At 49.0% G+C, this 19,815-nt stretch overlaps 1 protein-coding gene across 1 annotated transcript in view; it reads right to left on the bottom strand.

Annotated features, from left to right (window-relative positions):
• TRIP4 (thyroid hormone receptor interactor 4) overlaps nucleotides 1–19,815 on the bottom strand; it is a 34,494-nt gene that overhangs the window by 10,272 nt on the left and 4,407 nt on the right. Inside the window, exons 4-11 of the mRNA XM_010005942.1 lie at nucleotides 16,199–16,432; nucleotides 15,226–15,304; nucleotides 13,143–13,272; nucleotides 12,412–12,627; nucleotides 12,133–12,259; nucleotides 11,434–11,621; nucleotides 10,539–10,663; nucleotides 9,605–9,696 (exon numbers count right to left, since the gene is read on the bottom strand). Of these exons, the coding sequence (XP_010004244.1) occupies nucleotides 9,605–9,696; nucleotides 10,539–10,663; nucleotides 11,434–11,621; nucleotides 12,133–12,259; nucleotides 12,412–12,627; nucleotides 13,143–13,272; nucleotides 15,226–15,304; nucleotides 16,199–16,432 (1,191 nt within the window). The remainder of the gene's footprint in view (nucleotides 1–9,604; nucleotides 9,697–10,538; nucleotides 10,664–11,433; nucleotides 11,622–12,132; nucleotides 12,260–12,411; nucleotides 12,628–13,142; nucleotides 13,273–15,225; nucleotides 15,305–16,198; nucleotides 16,433–19,815) is intronic.

Below are 19,815 nucleotides of genomic sequence, written 5' to 3'. Positions count from 1 at the left end.
TCTCCCATCACTAGCTCATCACCAGAAATAGCAGCAGGGCTGCCCAGCCTCCCCACTCTGCAGCTCACAGCAAAAGAGCAAAGGAGGGGACAAGCCAGCTGGGGGCCCACAGAAACACAAACCCACCTTCCCTGACATTTGGGGGAAAAAAAAATATATCCTGCTCATATTTCTTTCCTCCTACCAATCTGTTAAAGCTTTTTTTCCCCCTGACTTGGGTAGAGGCTGCAGTGGGGTGCGGGGACTGTGCAGGCTCACCCAGCATCTCTGGTAATAATTCCATCTCAGCAATAGGGGAAAAAAAACAAACATGGAGAAGGGCTGTCCCAAGCTCTTCAGTTTTTTCACCCCTCCCCAATATAAGTTGTGTTTGCTTGAACCCAGGGGCTGTGAACTGGAGGCAGGGGAATCAAGAGAGCTGAAGGAAAATGAGCCGGGGGGAGCCAAACCATCACTAACGAGATGAGCTCTGCTCCGGTGCCTTTGAGGAGGGAACAAAGGCATCGCGTGCGACGGAGCAGCGGCTCTGCGCGGCACGCAGCCAGCGCGCTCCCCAGCAGCTTCGTTTGTGACCTTTCCGGAGCATCTTTCGCTCTCATTAAGGCCTCCAGACACAAAAGGAGACAAGCAACCACAGCACAAGAGACCAAATGCTAACGCCGGGTGGGAACAGCCCCAGCGTTTTCCACAGGCTGCCCCACGGCGCAGCTGGAGCTCTCCGTGCCCATCCAGCATGGGAGTGCGCGGCCCCAGCACAGCGCGGGGAGCTGGAGTGCAGCGGAGAATTGCAGGCTGGAACCTGTAGTCCTTGGGAGGGTGGCCACCATCCTCTCCATCTTACAGCTACCAGGGGGTGGCCTTGGGGCACAGGCACCGACAGCAAGGAGGTGGGTGAGATGTTCTCCGAGGTTCATAATGGAAAAGGGTTGAATCATTTTCCTGGCGTGCCTCCTGTGTGAACAACAGGGGAAACAGAGCTGACTCTGCCAGGCAGTGCCGGGCCAGGACACCAGCTCCAGCCTTCGTTTCCCTGCTGCTCTCTAAGAGCTTCAAAATAAAAGAGGCAGCGCTGGAAAGCAATGCTGTCTGGAAAGAATAAAAGCAAGTGGAGCCCATGTGTTGGCAAGAGAGCTCCCCGTAAAACGCATTCAAAGAGGGGGAAAAAAATCATCTTGGCGGAGACTGCATCCCCTCCAAAAGAGTAGGGCTGCTGTAACCAGCAGTGGCCATAAATCAGCTTTCCCCAGCAGGCAAAAACATGCGCTAGGCTCTTCCCTGGGTGTTAGGAGAAGCCTCTTGGCCACACGCGAGGGACAGGAGCGGGATGTGAGGCGTCCCCCGGGAGACGGGCGCAACTGCCTTCACCCCGTTTTCTTGGTGATTTGTGGGAAAGGCGGATCCGCTCTTCCTTCACGCCTCATAAGCTTCATAGCTGTCAGCCTAACGTAACAGGTAATTAACTACTAAACAGCCATTTTCTCCTCCTCTCCGGAGGGAAATTGCTCACTATCCAGCTAGAAAATGTTTCTTTGGTGGTTTGCGAAGGGGAAAAGAAAGTCGGGAGTTTCTGGCAAACGACAAAATGCTGCAGCCAAAGAGAGGCATTCATGGCAATGCCTGCAGCACAGACACATGGATGCAGGAGAAATGGAGCCCTCAAAAATGACTGGCTCATCCGGTTCTGGGAGCTGCAAACTCGCTGATTCCAGTTCAGCCACCAGCAGCAATAACCCCAGTTCGTGCCCACAGACACCCCACGGAGCCTGGGTGCAACTGCGGCCCAACTGACCCAGTGCTCGAAGGTACAAGTTACTTAAGAGCAAGAGGAAAAAACGTCCCACCCTTCCCACAGACTTCAAGAACTGCTGTGCCCCAGCCATGTCCTTCCTTGTCACTTTTCCAAGGAGAGTGGTGTTGAAGTGTTTCCCCATTCTATTGTTCTCCACATGGAAGGTGTAAAAATCATGTTTGGGGGTTACCTAGCCAATCTCCCAGCCTTCACCCTGAAGTGCTCCAGGGTATACTCAAAGGTGACACCCAAATGGCAACAAGAGCCATTGCCTGAGCCAGAAGGTCCAGGTTTGCTGCTGCTCTGTGTCATCTTCTCCTGACTCAAACCTCCAGTTTAGGAAAGAGCTTGCAGAGCACCAAGCTCTTCGCTTTGAGGTTTGATCTTCTTCATGACATGGTCTTGCATCACACTTTCAACCCTGAGCACATTTTCAAGCATCATCTTTTAAGGATCCATTCTCTCCGTCTTAGCACAGGCCAACCAGGCTTTTGGCCTGTGAAAAATGTAACATTTTCCTAAGCAGAAACCCCAAAGCAGATCAAACTTTCCAGAAATGCCAAATTTTCTAGCCTGAGGCAGAAACATCCAGTACTGCAGCCTTGTGAACGTGCACCCAAGGAACTCTACATGCTGCCCTTGGCCACAGAAAAGCAGATGGATGCAGAGGAGCCATTCAGTGGAGCCTGGGTTAGGAAAGGGATGAGCTCCAACCTTCCCTTCAAACTAACAGAACAGGGAAAAAAGAAAAAAAGCAGGACTGTAGAGAAACACAAACAAAAGGCGGCAGCCAAACTTTTGTTTGAAAGCCTGTCAGGTCTAGACTGCAACGTGTGAGGAAGGAACAGCTCGAAACCACAGCTGCTAATGGTTATGGATTTGGCAATCAAAATGTCTTTGTTAAAAAAAAAAAAGAAGAAAAAAAAAAAAACTTAACTGCCTTACTATTGAGGTTACAAACCGCAGCCTTGATGCATTGTTGCAGTCAACATCCTCCCTGCTGTTTCTGAGAGCTTACATCTGCTGCTGGCAGATCGTGCGCTGGCTCAGGCTCCCTTCGCAAGGATGAGCAAGGAATTTTGCTCGCCTGCCTTCCTTTCCCCTTCTTCCCACAACGAGGCCTGTCAGGCCTTGCCTGCTCTGCCCCTTGCATGTTTAGCTGGTACGCAACCAGATCCAGACACAGCAGGCCGGGATTGCTGCAGGATCCTTCTCCCAGCCAGCTGGATCCATCCAGTGGGTGTTCTCCACCTCCCAGCCGCAAGCCCAGTTCTTGTTGTGCTCCTACACCACAAGCTCTACTTTGATTCAAAGGGCAAGGGAAGCAATTAAAATGTAATAAGTAATAACAGGACTTTGAAATGTAGATTTAATATTCAAACTTGTGCTGGTGCACTCAGATTTTGAAACACCGAGCAGTCTGCCAGGGCTGCAGTCCACAGGGAGACCTGGAGGACTCGGCAGTGCTGGCAAACACTGCACCCCCTGCGCTCCCTCAACCTGCCTCACAGGACCTGCAGCCACCACCACCCTCCTGCAGCCCAGATCCCAGCCTGAGGAAACACCTGCCCAGGGCAAACCCTACCGGAAGAGCAAGAAGGGCTTGAGATGTTTACAGAGTGCCTGATGACCTGGATGGACTTGGAAAAATTTTTGGGTCATGTACTAGACTCAGCTGGAAGGGGCATTTACCTCCCCCAGTGCTGAGGGACAGGGGAGGCAGGGCTCACCTGGCCCAAAGCCAGCACAGGGGAGAAAACAGGCAACGGAGAGGAGGAGATGAGGGGAAGCCAGGGCACCTGCTTCTGCTCAAGCAGCTCAGAGCGCCTGCATCCTGCTTGATGCAGCCAAACAGCTTAAATCCTTCCATAAATCCAAGTTGCAAAGCAAAGAGGTAAAACAGTGCAGCCGAGCATGGAGGGTGACGGAGACCAGCTGAACTTGGAAGAAAACCCAACTCTGGTGAACACAGCCCTGTGCGGTCGAGGCACCCACCCACCTTCCTGCCCTGCTTGACTCGAGCCTTTGCTGACCCTCTGCTGCTGCTCCCGAAGGAGCCGCAACCCCGGCACCCACATCCAGCTGTCGCGTCAATCCCACCAACGTGACGGGGTTTCTCTCAGCCCAACAAGCAGCAGGACCAGGATACACCCCTGAGCCACCAGTCTGCTCCAGGTTATGAAATGGATGAGACAACAGTCCTTGGGCACCCACACATGTACCATGGGGGTTGTATTTTGTAAGCTGCCAGCTCCCCCATCATTTGGGGTCACCACCTCAAGGGTGGTCACAGCTCAACCTGGTGGAGCTACAAGCAGATGGCAAGGGTGTGGGGAGCCTGAGCAGCTGCCAGGCTCAAGATCAGTTTTATCTAACCCTTGTCTTGAGGATGAAATAAAAACCAAACACCAAGAAGGCAGCAAGTATCAGTGACCACATCTGAACAGAGAAAAAACAAATCCCACATCACTGACTAGTTTGCTGAAATGGTAGCAGAGGCTAAGTCCACAGTCATCATTAATTAAGTCATACGCTTCAGTCTTGGCTTCATTTTTTCCCTAGGGTCTAGGAAACCAGAAGAGAGGGCAAGCCAGACTCTATCATTCGATTTCTTTGGCATGTTAATGCATTCCTAAATTAATCATCATCAAGTGACAATCTCTCCTTCATCTTAACAGACTGAGCAGTGGCCTCAGTAAACCTGCTGGCTTATGCAAGGCAGCTGGAGCCTCAGAAGAGTCTCTGATGAAAACCAAAGCACTTCACAGAAGGAAAAACTCCCCCATCTCTTACCGTCCCTAATCCAAACCAGCTGCTTGCCTGCCCTGCTCTGCTCCTAGAACCACCAACCAGGGGGGCTTCATGCGCTGAGAAACCCAGTAACAAGAAGCATCACCCGCTGGTCCCTGAGAGCCAGACTAATGCCTCACACCACTTGATCTGGCATCAGGCTACACGTGAAAGGCAAACTCAGCTTAGCAGAATTCAGGGACCTGTAAAGTTCAAAGGCCTTTTATCAGCTGCAATCGTTAATAGCTACCTAGACCACTGCAGAAGGAAGTAGATCTGATCCGGCCTTCAAAACCCTGCTAAAATTCCCTCCTCAGTGGAGGGGCAATAATAAGCCTCAGGAATGAGAAGACAAATATCTCTTTGGTGAGGGGTGAGCCAGGACAGCCACAGCACCACACAAATGGGCATTTTTCTTCCTTGGGGCCTGTGATAGGAAACCTTTACTGTGGGGAGAAGGTCCTCATGGGAAGTCTAGAGCTATTTATACTGTTCTTCAAAGTCAACGTATAGGTTTATGTTTCTCCCTCTCATTAACTTCTTTCTTGGAAAAATATTACCAGTGATCTATTGTTCCTTTATTTGGAGATAATCTAAACAGGCACTTTCTGGAGTCTAAATATAGAGAATTTCTACCCTTCTTCTTCTAAAGCAAGCCCTGTGTGCTTGGTGCCCAAGTGTAATTTTTTTTTTGCTGTTATTTTCACCAGGGAGGGAAGAGGAAGGCAAGAGTTTAAACAAAAAAATCCCTAAGAGGGAAAGATGTTTAAATGACAGTTGCACTCTTGTAGCACAAAAATAACTCAGACCTGTTCCCTTGTGCAGATTTAGGAAACTAAGTGATCACCTAGAAATTAAAAATAAGCACTTGACTCCTGTCAAACATAATTACCCAATAATTCAGCCCAAGATAATAACTACGTCTAGATATCGGCCTGTGTGTGCCTTGGCATCCAAAATAAGCCCAAACACCCTGATCAGCTACTAAAATAGAACAGCGGAAATGTTCTTTTTCCAGTTAAAGTCATAGTCTGTTGGATCAAAGTCATTAGCAAAATGAACATGGACTTGAGAGCACATTAAACTGGAATAAATGTAAATAGTTCCCTGATTGCTTTAGACTCCTGCCAAGCCCTGCCTGCACCAGCCCCTGTTTCCCCAGCGAGCACTGAAGTCACCAACACCTCAGGAGGAGAAAGGCAGCTCCTTGCTCGGCTCAAGGTGTCGGTGACGTCAGCCCGGAGCCAGGAAAAGCCGTCGTCAACACTCGGATCTCAACAGGGGGAAAAAAAGTTTCCAGGTCACCTTTAGCGCCGACAAGCATAACAAAGGGATCATTCTGGTCTCCACCAAGGCTTTTTGAGTGGCTGCCATGAAGAGAAGGCAACAAGCCCAGAATGTGCTCCAAGGAGGTGTGAGATGTGCAAAGCTCAACTGGAAATACTGAGATTGAGAAGCCCCGGGGAGGGAGCCCCGGGCAGCAGCCAACCAACCACCCACTCAGCAGCAGGACTGAAATCAGAGCAGCTTTTGCTTCAGTCCTCAGCAAACAAGGCAGGGGACACTCGATACCAGGGGTGGACTTTCCTACCTGATCATAGCTTCTGCTCCTAGAGCAGCTTTGATTCAAAGATCACAGCTTTTAGCAGCAAAATTCAGAGTAAAGAACCTCTGATGGAGAAGCACTGCTTTGTTTTCCACTTGGGAAAGAGACCCAGAGGAAGGGATTTAACTGGTTCATGCAATAAGTAGCATGACTGGGATTAGGGCAACGTCATCTGATGTGAGGCTGGTTTTAATCACAGGGACATCTCTGCTCTGCTCTTCCTCTGCTCCCTGCCAGCTACTGGACACAAGATCCTTTTCTGTCATTTCTTCTCACACAGCCCTGAAGACCTGCAAACCACTTCAGCAACATCAGTTGGCCTTTAGATACCACGTCGGGCAGAGCTGCCAGACTGACCCCTCACAGGGGGGATGCAAGGCCAGAGTTACGTGTCCTGTAACAACACAGATAAACAACCAGTCCCTAATGACCAGGCACGCTCTGGGGGCAGGGACTTGCTCTGCCTCTGCTGGAGCAGCACCCAGCAAAACGGGGCATCATTGCTTCAGTTTGGGGTTTTGAGCACAAGCGTAACATAAAATACTCAATGAGGATAAGGACAGAAAAATAACAGCAGGGTGCCACTAACATCTTCATTAGCAACCTGAGAGAGGATGCAACAGCAAGGAGATTAAATCTGCAGGCTGTACTAAACAGGGAAAACATGACAGCATGGAAAGGACTGAGAAGTACTGGAAAAGTCGTAGGAGGGACAGACCAAAGAGCCTCCCTTGCCTAGGGGAAGGAATGATCACAAGAGTCAAACCAAACTTCCATGGCTGCTGAGAAAGGCAGGGTCACCACCAAAAGACAATGAAGAAGACAAGGAATGATGTCACCTTTGGGTGGTGGGTATGACTTGCAAACGTGGCTTGCCCTGCACTTGTGAAATGATTTCTTCCTGAAGATGAAGAAGTTTCAAATAAGAGTTGGTGCAGAGAAGCATGAGTCAAAGCACAGTGTCCAGAAAGAGCTCCACAGCAGCTTAATCTCTGAGAGGTTCTTGCTGACCCATGTTACCCAACTTGCTAATAAACTGCAGATCTGTAGAAAATGTTCAGCATTTTTTGCATGCCCTAGGTGGCAAAACCACATCACCTTCCTTCACTGCTCACTCTAAGGCAAGGAGGGGTCCTTGTGCACCAAGGAATGGCTGGATTGCCCTGCTGACAAGGGGCTTTGGTGCTGGTGGCTGAGGAACCTGGGCTGAATCATCAGGGTGAGCAACAGGGATTTCCAACTCCCAGTGAGATCCAACTGGGGTTTCTGAGCTGGCACTGCACCCTGTTTCATCTTGCTGGCATTCCTAACTACATTCACCTCAGCTTCCTTCAGATGCACTTGCTACTTATGATAGCCCACAAAACCAGACATTTCCCCATCAACCAGCTTCAGAAGGATGCTCAGTGCTCTGATTTCAATCTTAGGGAAACGAACACCCTGTTAGGCAAGCCTGGGAAAAAAAAAGGACAAAAGCACTATAAAAACACAGCCAATTGGGAATTATAAATCATTTGCAATATGGGAGCAGCAAAAAGCTAGAGAAATAGAAACCAGGAAGTGCCATGGCATCGTGGGATTGAGAAGAGAGGTCAATCTCTTGCCTATAGGTCTGCTACCAGTGTCCCTGGAATACACTGCTCTTCCCACAGGGCCTCTGCAGCCAGGCAGTGTCAGCAAACTTGGAGGAATAAACAGAGAGCAAAGCTAATTATAAGGCTTCTCTACAGCAAGAGTTAAGCCAGTTACCTACTGCTCCATTTCCAGATTGTAAGAAGCTGTCACGGCCGTGTTACCAATGCCTGAAGAACATACCCACAAAGGAAGAGGAGGAACTGTTAGCGGGAGGTAAGTACTTGTGAGAGACCAGGACATATTTTCTCACTATGATACAAACAGTAGAAGAATGAGAAACTCCATTTAAGACCAAAGTGCAGCTCACTGGATGCTACAGACTACCCTACCATGGCCCAGTGTCCTTTCCTCTTCTCTCTCCCATACCAGGCCAAACACTCCTGCAAAGTTCCATGTATTCCAGTCCCAAAGCTCCCTCTGCTGCTCACAACTCCAATCTCTCCCCATTCTGCCTGTGACGCAGTCACAACCTCACTAGTACTCTCTTCATCTCTAGTTTCTAGGCATCTGTTTCTGGTAAAAAACCTCACCAGGTTTGGGAAATCCAAAAAAGTACTTCATGAAACACAGCCTCCAGCTGCTGCTGCCACTCCAGCTCCTCATGGTAAGAAGATGCCCACCAACCAAGTGTCTCTTCTCCATCCCAAGGAATCTATTTTTTCCAACTCACAGGATGATTTTGGTCCAATATTAAGCCCTCCAGTCTGGAGATTCCCATCAGACCAAGCCTGGCTTCTACAGGGAGCAGTGCAGTGAACAGACATGCGATGGTACGGAGAGCAGCCCTGCTGTGCATGGTACTAACCGTGGGCTCTGCAAGGTAATGAAACCCACCCTGACATGCTGCCCCAATTCTGGACATGGAGTCAGTCCCAGCATCACAGACTGAGACCTCAGGAGGTCTCTAGTACAACCAACCACCTCCCTGGGCAACCTGTTCCAGTGTTTCACTACCAATCTCCATCTGTGCCTCCTTCCCGATATCTAGGGACTCTGGATGTCCTCTCTGCACCATCTGTGTGAAGACCCTGAGGCTCTGCTGTCCATCCTTCTTGATGGGAGGATGCTCACCTACTCCCAGAGCTCCTACTCCAGGTGACTCAGTGCTCCAAGCAGAGCACAACTGTCACCAGTGAGGTCACTGTGACCTCCAGCTCCAGGAAAAAGCACCAGGCAGTCGCAGCAGCTACAGACCTAGATGGCTCTGCTTGGGCCAAGCTGCCTTCTCACATACCAGGGTGGTTGATCCCACTGGCACCACAAGGCCAGGGACAAGGTTCCATGGCACATTGCCACCACTGCTGCAGAGTCTTCCACACTTCTACACTGTCTCAGGTTTCCAGCTCCCTTCACATCCTTTGGCACACAAACCCCTGCGATGACTGTGAAGTCTCTGCTGGCTGTGCACAGGGAGTTGTTTGCTGTGCTCCAAAAGCAGCCAAACAGGTACTTGACCCCTCCTAGTCCAGAGTCCTCCCTGAGACAGAAAGATCAGCAGAGTTACAGCTAGAGACAGCAAAAAATTGCTGCCTGGTAGGGCAAAACTTGGAACAATTCTTTCTATTAGGACTCCTTGAAGTTACAAGAGAAACAATCAGCACTTTAGAAGCCACATTGAGGTAAGATGCAAGCTCCTGAGTTTGCCAAAATAGGATGAAAACTGGAAATGCAATATTAATGCATTGCAGGTTCCTGTCTTCCACAGCCCAGCACAGCCCCAGCCTCCTGGTGCACATCCACCTGTGCAGCAAGAGGGACAGAACAACCCCAGAGCATGTACTCACCTGCTCGTTAAATTGCTCTTGCGATAAACAGTCGGTCACATCCACACAGCCTAGGAGGCAGCCCGAGGGATAATCACTTGGGAACTCCACATCTGTGTCAAAAGAAATATTTCTTCAGGGGGCCTCATATCCCTCTGCACAGCTGAAGTCTTCTAACCTCCAGGTGCCCTTCCCTCCCCATGCACTTCTACTTCTTTAGGCACAAGAACACCTACCTGCAGGGGGCTGAAAGTAGATTATCTTTAAGGTCTCTTCCAACCCAAACCATTCTATGTTTCTATTAATTGTAGCAACTAGTTGTTCTTTTTCCAGCCTAGGATCTTCACTGTGACAGGACTAAGGCTGGGAGATGTAATTACATGTATACCTTGCCCTGCTTAGCTCCTGACAGAGGAGCACAGAGTGCAGGAAGTGCTTGGGCTGTATGACATTCAAGCTGGGTGATGTTTAGAAACGCTGCTCAAAGAGGCATGCAGAGCAGCCACCAGCATCCTCCTCCCCACATGAGAGAAGAACATCTTCCTGAGAACCTGCAGCTTTTCAATACCCATTTCTGCAAGGTCAGAACACTTGGGAAGCCTTTAACATCCATGTAAACAGACTGAAGTGCAAACCACACACGCACACACACTCCACAGCTTGTTGCTTGAGCCAAGAACAAAATGAAGCCCTTTGCTGTCAAACGCTACCAAAGAAGTCAGGTGCAATTACATGGTGTTTGTGCTTGGAGAATGTGAGCAGCCCAAGGATGGAGTTCAGGTCTGCCAGTGTACTCATTCAGCTGACAAAATGCAGAAAGGATGAAGAGAATTGCAGGAACAGAAGGTTAAAAAGTGAAGCAGTAATAATGGCTCAGCAGAGAGGACTTTCTGACACCGCTCGCTATGTGGCTCAATGTATCAAATAACACAAAGATCCAAGGAGAGAAGTTCACCTTTGTCAAGCAGCATTCTGTAGGTGGCTTCCAGTTCAGAGATTTCCTGAGGGGAAGGTCTTTTAGCAGTAGCTGCAATCCATAGCCGCCCTCTATGAGATGTGTACCAGGTCCTGCCCTCCACCCTAGAGAACAAAGGGGAATTTGGGGCTTCCATTCCAGCAGAAAGCATCCACATGGTCAGATCTTTCAACCCAATGTTTCACTACATGATTCCTGCAGCTCAGCTTTGTCCTGACTGTTGAAACCCAAGCAATGTGTCAGCACTACAGAGAAAAGCTGAGATGGGAAAGAACTAAAGCCACAAGCAGAGCATGTCCTCGCTGCTTTAGAGCAACAGCGGAAAAGGACACCCATCCCTTGTGAGAACAGCAGTGTGTCAGACACATGTGGAGGCCAATCTGCTCACACAATTCCCTTACAAGGTCAAAAAGTTCTGCCAGGGATGTTGGACTAAAAGAGCTTCTCCCCATAACCCAATTCCTAGCCCAGACGGGGAAGGTGGTGGCAAGGGGTGTCTGTGTGGTTGTTCTGTTTTTTAAACAAAGCCTGGTGCCACCATTTGCTTCTTTCTGAGGGACAGCAAGAGCAGAACATACTTGACATTTTCAGCTTATTTACCTTTCAAATTCCAGAAAGCCTCATTCCAACCACAAGCAGAAATCTCAGCCTATCTCTAAATTTACCCACTGTGAGGAAACTTACACCTTCCGGGTTAGGTAACCTCACAGAAAATGGATTCACACACCACCAGACCAGTGGGTGAGGAAGCACAGCTTCCAAACCTCAGCTACCAGTAGGTATCAATCACTGCCCAACGCAAACAAGACCACAGAGATCCTCTGAGAAGCACAACTTCCCATCTGATACATCACAGTTCAGGCCAGCCCTGTACCTTTTGATTCCTCTGACGAGCAAGGAGGCCCAAGGCTGGTGCATGCTGAGGCACCAACCATCATCTGAGATCTCCTGCAACTCTCGATCCTGAATCCGCAACCTGTTCCGTTCCAAGCCAGACACGTTCCCAGCATCCATGGAAGGGACAGCCTTCCGAGCTGGGAGCAAGCCAGTCTGGTCCACCCACTTCAGTGTGTTCAAATGAAACAAGAAATAGGTTAGTGCCTCACTAGGAACAACGTATGTTAAGGCCAAATCAAATGTGAAGTTTTCCTTCATTTAAGGACAGGGGTCTTACTGGGATCATTCTGCCTCCCTTGCAAACTATCCAAACTGGGATCATCCAACCTCCAAACGCTTGGCATATACCAAGAACATGGCTGAAGTGGAATTACAGGGCAGAGATTATGCTCTTTGAAAGTTGGAAATCTGGCAAAAAAGGCATCATAAATAGAGCTGAGAAAGTGACACAATCTTAGGGCGACTCTTAGAAATTCTTTCAAGATCCTGAAAAGGAGGTCAGAGACTAAAACCCAGATAAACCAAACTTCTCAAGAGCAGGGAACAGAGCAGGGCATTGGCAAATCTTCTCTGTCCCCAACCCAGATCAGGATGTGTGAGACAGGGGAGAAGAAAGGTGCTGGAGACAGGCTAGAATTCACAGTTCTTAAGCTCAGCTCATTCAATCCGTACTGACCAAAGGAGCAGGTTGGAGCAGACGGGGATTAACTAAAACACCAGAATTCAGAGTTGTCTTTGTTTCTGGGCTCCCAGCTGCCTGGCCCAGTGTGCCACAACTAATGGCTTCGATGGTTTCATCCAGTCTGCAAACACAAACAAGAGGCATGAGAATTCCCTGCTTCCCCCGGCAATATCTCCCTTCTCCCCGCACAAACATTTCTGACCCAAAGCATGTTTTACCACCTTCCCAAGCTAAATTATTTCCTTGCTGATTTCTAACTCAGTCCCCACTCACTTGCTGTGGTATTCAGCCATGCTGTTGTCTTCTTCCAGGATCTGCCTGCCAGCGAAGTCGATGGTGATTTTCCTGGCCAGGCGCGAGGCGTGTCGCAGCTCCCGCAGCTCCTGCTCTCTCTTCTGGAGGGCTTCCCTCTCCTGCTTGGAAAGCCACTGGTTGGAGTCGGTGGCAAAGTAATCTGATTCATCATCAATGACCTGGGTTCGACGCACACTGGGGAGAAATAACCACAGCAGGAGCAGATGAGCACAGCAGAGCAGCCACATGGCACTGCCTGGCCCAGATCTGCCTCCCTGCCTGCTCCTCTCTGCTCTCTATAGAGACCTGGACCATCAGGGCCACAAAGCAAGGACATTCAATTGGATACATCCAAGGGATTCGCTCTTGTTCCACCAAATGTGAAGGTGTCTGTAGCTGCAGCCCAGCTTTCAGAAAGAACTAACATTTCTGTTAAAGGCAGCTCATCTTGCTAGATAAATAAAATTTTCTTTATTGAAAGGGTTGTCAGGGCCTGGCCCAGGCTGCCCAGGGCAGGGGTGGAGTCCCCATCCCTGGAGGGGTTTCCAAGCCCTGTAGATGTGGTGCTGAAGGACATGGGGCAGTAGTGGCCTTGGCAGTGCTGGGTTAATGGTTGTACTTGATAATCTTACAGATCTATGCCAACCAAAACAATTCTGTGACTCAATAATTTTCACCACTTCACAATAGTCTCACAGCCAAGATCTTACCTGGTCCTGTCAAATTCCAACAACTTGTCTTTGTGTTTCACAGCCATCTCCAGGCCAGCTTTGAGCCTAGCTTCTTGCCGAGGCAGCAAATCTTTGCTTATGGCATCCAAATTCCCTGAGCTTTCAGCACCTGAGAGAGAAAACAAATACCAGCTTAGTAGACAGATGCTTAAAGTCATCTTGGTGGAGCTGGCTGCAGCAATGCTCCCTAAAATGTCATTCAAAGAGCTAAAAGAAGAACCTTGCCTCAAGATCAGCACCTTTCTGAACGTTTCAAGGCCTGATTTTCCTTCTGTCCCCTTTCATAGACTACACCCTCCAAAGAGGAGGAATCACAGAATCATAGAATGGTTTGGGTCGGAAGGGACCTTTAAAGATCATCTAGGTTCAACGCCCCTGCATGGGCAGGGACACCTCCTGCTAGATGAGGTTGCTCAGAGCCGGATCCAACCTAGTCTTGAAGATGTCTAGGGAAGGGGCAGCCACAACATCCCTGGGCAACCTGGGAAGTATTTAAATACTACAGTTACATCATCCAGGTAGTGTTCTGAGAGAGGGTTTTGCTCTTTGACTCTCCTTCATCCTTCCCTAACAACTCACACAGTCCAAATTTCACCCATCACCACCTGCAGGCCTGGATTACCCTCCTACAAGCCAGATTCTCTCCTAAGTGTTGTTCCCTCCACAAAGAGAGTCTTGGTCACAACAGATCCCTGACAATTGCAGGTTACAAGCAAAACAAGTCTTGTGTCTGCAGCTGTACGAGCCTCTGGCAAAGGAAATTCTCCCCCAGCACACCTCAGCAGACTTTTCAGACCAGCTATTGCTAGATATAGAGAAATCTACTCCCAGCAACCAGCTCTTCCTTTTTACCGTTTCTGGCAGGGGGCCAAAACCCAGCCAAGCAAACAAAAGGGAACAAAAGAAACCACACAAGAAAGGACGGGTTTGCATGAAGGGCAGAAGGGCAGAACCAGAACGGAACGGCCCAGCGTGTTTCACAGAAGCCATCACATGGTTAACACCTTCATTTCAGAGAAACAAACCAGCCTGTATTTCCCTGTTGTTGCTGATCCACATTTTTCACTCCTGAGACCAACAGGTAAGGAGGTTTCAGCTTTCACCTACACAATGCACAAAGCCAGACCTGGCTGGGGCAGAAGACCCATGAAATGGGTAAGGGAAGGGGATCCTGAAGCACCTCTGGATCTCTACGGGAAGATAATAAACAGACCAATTCTGTGATCAGCTGTTCCTCTCAAGGACTTACAGGACCTCCTGCCATGTCAGCAGCTCTGAAGTGAAGCTGACACTGAGACCCAGAGTAAATATTTCCCCAGTTCTTCAGCAAAGTGTATTTTTCAACCAAGAACACTATGACCTTGGCTGTATTTCAGCTAAATGCAGACAAACATCCCCATAATGCCCAGGTCTTTGCTGGGAGACTGGGTATTATTTCTTCTTGCTTTCCTTGGCTCTCATCCTATTTTTAGCTCCCAAGGTAAGTGTTAAACAAGAGTAATTAGAAAACATTAACCACCACCTCTCTAGACCCAGCAAATCAGAGAGCAGCACTTCATCTGCCATAACACACATTCCACATGAGACTTAGCCTCATTTTCAAGAGCTGTTACAATGATCCAGTTCATGTGATTGATTCAGGAATGGCTTAAGGAGCAGCCTTGGGGCTTCTGTGAAAGGACATTCTATGCTGCCATTTGACACCTGCAGTTATCGCCTTGGTTGAAGTCCGGAAATGCTGCCAAGTGCTTGCAGAAACGACACCAGGAGCTGCCTTCCCAGCCAGCCTCGCACTGCCCATCACAAAGGCCAGGCAGCAACAGGAAGTTCTGAGGTTCACAAACTGTCCTGGCAATTTATATGGCAGAGAAGCCTTCAGGTGTCAACTCCCGAGAAAGAATTATCTTTGGACTTCGCCAGCAATTCTTTACAATTCCAGTGAATCTATCTAGTCAACTTGCACACACTCATTCCTACAACACCCAGGCAAGCATAGCACAAGGAGGTAGGAGGGCTCCTGCTGTCACACACCACATGTGGCAGGTATGGAATTGCTACTGACCTGCCATCAGCTTCTTCAGCAACTTCTGGCTCTTGTTTGAGTCCCGTTGGAGAATGTCCTGCTCTTCTTTGGTGCACACCTGAGGAAAAAAAATAAAATGGAGACTCAGGAAGGACATCATATGTTTGACCAGCTTTGAAGCCTTGGGCCACAGCTCAAGGTAAGCTGTTTAAGATGGCCAAGACAGTCCACACCTCCTGCCCTTGGGTTTTATTTACTCCAGAAGAATCCCAAAAGCTTGCTGTTTCCCAGAAGCAATCCATGAGAATGTACAGCCTGGTATTTCTGGGTTCTGTGGGTGGGTGTGCTGCTCGGTAACCTCAAAGGATGAGAAATGCACTCAGATCCTAAGCAGGTAAACCATGCCTAACACAGAAGCCCTCTCTCTTTCTTGGCCACTTGGAGCTAAATTGATCTCTAAAAATAGCAACCAATCTGATTGAAAACATTTCCTTTATCCAACCACTGGTCTTCTTCTCTCCTGAAGATAATTTTACTGAATCTGTAGTCATTAGCTTGCCCCTCTTTTCCAAAATGTGCCCTTTCAGCCCAAAATGGGGGTAACAGGTATCCCAAATGGGATGAAGAAAAGTCAACACGTTGGCCCTGGCCACACCTCCTGCCACTTATGAGGCCTCCCAGGCTGTGTCCAGGATGGCACTGAAGACTTGCACACATTTTGGACACCACTGCAGTGCACAGGACAGCCACAGGAGACTGCCATAAACCAGTCAAGCTCCAAAATTATGAGGGAAACCTCTCCACTCTCTGAAGAACAACAAAAAAGAAACAAAAAGTGACTTAAAGCCCAGAAGGAGACAGCACAGGTTCTTTCCTGCACGGCTTTAGAGTTTGGAGCACTCTGTTAGAGAAACTTTGCCCGAGAGGCTAATTCAACCCCATGCCTCTCCAAAATCCCAAGCAAACTATGTCACATTCAAGCACAGAAAGTGAAGACCAGTTGGTTACTAACCAGAGCCCCACAGAACAAGCAGGGCCCAGAGCCCTCCTGCTCGCAGACAATGCGCCCACAAACCAAGCAGTTGTTGATGAGCTTGTGCTTCTGGCCCAGGCACTCGCAGGCGTGACGCCCTGGGATCAGGACAGCCAGCTTATCTTGCCCCTCCTTGGTATACAAGCTGACATACTTGGGCTTCTTCTTCAAGGAATTGGTGCTGCTGCTGACTCCACTGCTGTTCTCCTGTGCCTGAGAAGCAAAAAAATCAACAGTCTTCTCACTGCAATAACAGCAGCAAAGAGAAAGCAACAACCCTTGAACAGGCTGAGGAGGCTCAGTCAAGAGTTATTCTGCCTAACTGGAATGCAGCTCGGACCAGAACACAGATTCCACAGAAAGCCAAGCTTAGGACTGGCAGAAAAATTCCACGGAATCTAAGCAAAGCAAGGACATAAGGATGTTGCAGATCCACCTGATGTTTGCTGCCTCAGTAAGGTAAAACTGTTTGGGTCCAGATGACAGACATGCTGTCAATGTCCCAGACCTGCACTATCTACTCACAGGTGCTGAACAGCTTCAAGTATCAGCTGAGCTACACCCAGATTTACTTTCAGGGTTTCTTTAGGTTATAGCAACCCCCTGCATGTAACAATGAAGTCCTGTGTGTGCCTGTCCCCAGGAACAGTGCTGCTGGAGGCAGCAGGACGTCTTCATTCACAGCCAGGTCACCACCCAGCATTTTTTGTGTTTTCTACCCAAGCAGAGGTTTTCCAGGCACTGCCTGTTCAAGAATTCAGCTGTAATGTAATTTTTTCTCCTCGTGTCATGACTTGGCATCAGTGATTCTGTGATTCACCTCTCCCAGTTTCAGTCAGAGCCTGCACTGGAGCAGGGACTAAGCTTCAGGTCAGGGTGAGGCAGAGAAACCCCAACCAGAAACAAAGAAAGGTATTTTAGATGATGGCTGGATTAATAATCTAATAGTGGAATTCTGTTTTCTCCCCTCAGACCTTACACCTTGATCAATCAACCAAAAGGTTCCTCCTTCCACCCAACATCTCCAGCAGGTACCAGCTGAGAATTGAATTGTTGAGAAGTTAATTGCAGGAATTCATTATAGCACAGGAATCACTCCAGAGAAACAGAAGAAAGCCAACTGCTACTATTTCTCTGGCAATGCTCAAAACCAGGTGCTTTGAGTAGCAAGCACAGCACACTCCAGGCAGAAACCTCCCTCATACACTACACGAGACTGGTTTCAGCCATGGATTGCACACTAGCCATGACCAAGAAGGACCTGGAGTTATTACTCTCATCTATTCCAGCAGCAGCACTCCAATATAAATGCATTCTCTGGCCTTCAGCTGTCATGTCTATGACACACTTGAAAATCCTCTTGCAGCTCAAGTACAGCTTTTCTTTCCCTCTCCTCTCCACAGTCGCTCTCATCAACAGAAAAGAGGATTTCTCAGAAACCCTTTCCCAGAAAGCCTGCTTGCATCCACCAGAGAACAGCTCTCTCTGCCTCCAGACTCTCACAGATCACTCCCAGTCCCTGACCCATGCCTCAGTCAGCTCTGCTGCCATGTCCTCCCGGGCTGCCCTTCTTTGTGACATTGCCACACAGCATCAGGCCACCTCTTCTGCCAATTCTTTTTCCCTGCTTTGCTCTCGATACCAGCAGGCTGCTGGGTTAGTGACAACTGGACCCAGTGTTTCCAGTCTCCCCAGTTCCGCTCAACAGACTTTACTGCCACTGCCAGATCCAAGCACTGTCATGAAGAAAAAAAACAAAACACCACCAGATAAAGCAGCCTTGGTCAGCAAGTCTTGGCAGGGCTTCCTCAGATTGTTTTTTTTAATTAAGGTAGAGAATAACTACAAGGAAATGCAACATTACTGTCCATATTTAACCCTCCAGTTCAAAAAATGTGAGTTTTTTTAATCTTACAAATACTTTCACAAACACTTTCAGCATTTGCAGCCTCCCTGCTACAAAACCTTTGATTTAAAAATATAAATTTAAGTTCCACAATGTATTCAGGCGCAGCCCTTCCTCTCGGAATTTGGGCACTGCTCGGTCAGGATGCACAAGGATAAATCATGGAATTTACTTTTGTGAGCTGCAACATGCTCAGTGTTTGTAGCATGAAGGACTCTTGCTAGCTAGGCAAGCAGGGCACATCCCCACAGCCCTTTCTGCAGAGCACACCCTGGAGTTCAGACAGAAGTGGGACCTGCTGTGTGTGCTGGATCCAGCCCTCAGGAAACAGCCTGGGTTCCCAGCAAGCAGCTCCTAGTCAAAACCCACCACACCAGAAAGAACTCCAGGAATTCAGCCTGGGCAATTCAAACAACTGCAAAGAGTGTCATTGATTATGTGCTGGGGGTAGGAAAGGGTTCTGCTGAATGGAAAGCAAGTCTGCTGCAAAAAGTTAGTTAACTAATCAATTAACTAATCAATTACTTGGATGCAGGACTTTAAGAACTCTCTTGGATGCAGGAATTCTAAGCAAGTTTGCTGATGATGCAAAGCTAGGAGGAGCTGTCGACACCTTTGAGGGCAGACAGACCCTGCAGAGAGACCTGGGCAGGTTGGAGAGATGGGGGGTCACCAACCATGTGAAGTTTAACAAGGGTAAGTGCTGGCAGCCCTGGTGTCAGTACAGACTAGGGAACAAGTGGCTGGAGAGCAGCAGGTGGAGAGGGACCTGGGGGTTCTGGTTGATGGCAAAATGAAGATGAGGCAACAGTGTCTCCTGGCAGCCAGAGGGCCAGCCCTGCCCTGAGGTGCATCACGCAGAGCATTGCCAGCCGGTCGAGGGAGGCGATTGTCCCACTCTGCTCTGCACTGGTGTGGCCTCACCTGGAGCACTGCGTGCAGGTTTGGGCACCACAACATAAAAAGGACATAAAGTTATTGGAGTGTCCAAAGGAGAGCCAGAAGGATGCTGAAGGGACTGGATGGGATGACTCGTGAGGAGCAGCTGAGGTCACTTGGATTGTTCAGCTTCCTCAGGAGGGGAAGAGATGGGGCAGGTCCTGATCTCTTTACTCCTGTGACCAGTGACAGGACTGGGGGGAAATGGCAGGAAGCTGAGTCAGGGGAGGTTTAGGTTGGATAACAGGAAAAGGTTTTACACCCAGAGGGTGGTTGAGTACTGGAAAAAGCTCCCCAAGGCAGAGGTAGGTCACAGCACCAAGCCTGCCTGAGTTCAAGAAGCATTTGGATGATGCTCTCAGGCACATGGGGCAATTCTTGGAGTGTCCTGCACAGGGACAGGAGTTGGACTCGATGATCCTGATGGGTCTCTTCCAACTCAGCATATTCTATGAACTATCCTAGAGCAAAGCACCCTCCTGCTTGCTGCATGGTCCCATGCTGCTTGGAACCAGCAGCACTTCTTGGGTTTTAGCATTTCTCTGCTCTTATTTTGCAGTTTCCTTCACTGCAGCTCAACCTGTTTACGAAGGCTGCTGAGCAGGAGAGGGAAACATCCAAACCAGAGCTGCTGTTCAGTGGAAAGGCACCTGCTACAGTTCCCCAGTTCCTCTGTCTGGCACTCCAAGACTCCATGGAAGCAGAATGAAATGTTTCAGCTGCCAATAAAAGTTTTATGCAGCATGACTGG

The sequence above is a fragment of the Chaetura pelagica genome, unplaced genomic scaffold (genome assembly GCF_000747805.2).
Source record: "Chaetura pelagica isolate M959 unplaced genomic scaffold, ChaPel_1.0 scaffold369, whole genome shotgun sequence".
Taxonomy (NCBI): Eukaryota; Metazoa; Chordata; class Aves; order Apodiformes; family Apodidae; genus Chaetura; species Chaetura pelagica.
The sequence above is the reverse complement of the archived record's forward strand: the minus strand, read 5'-3'. Positions and strand labels throughout refer to the sequence as shown.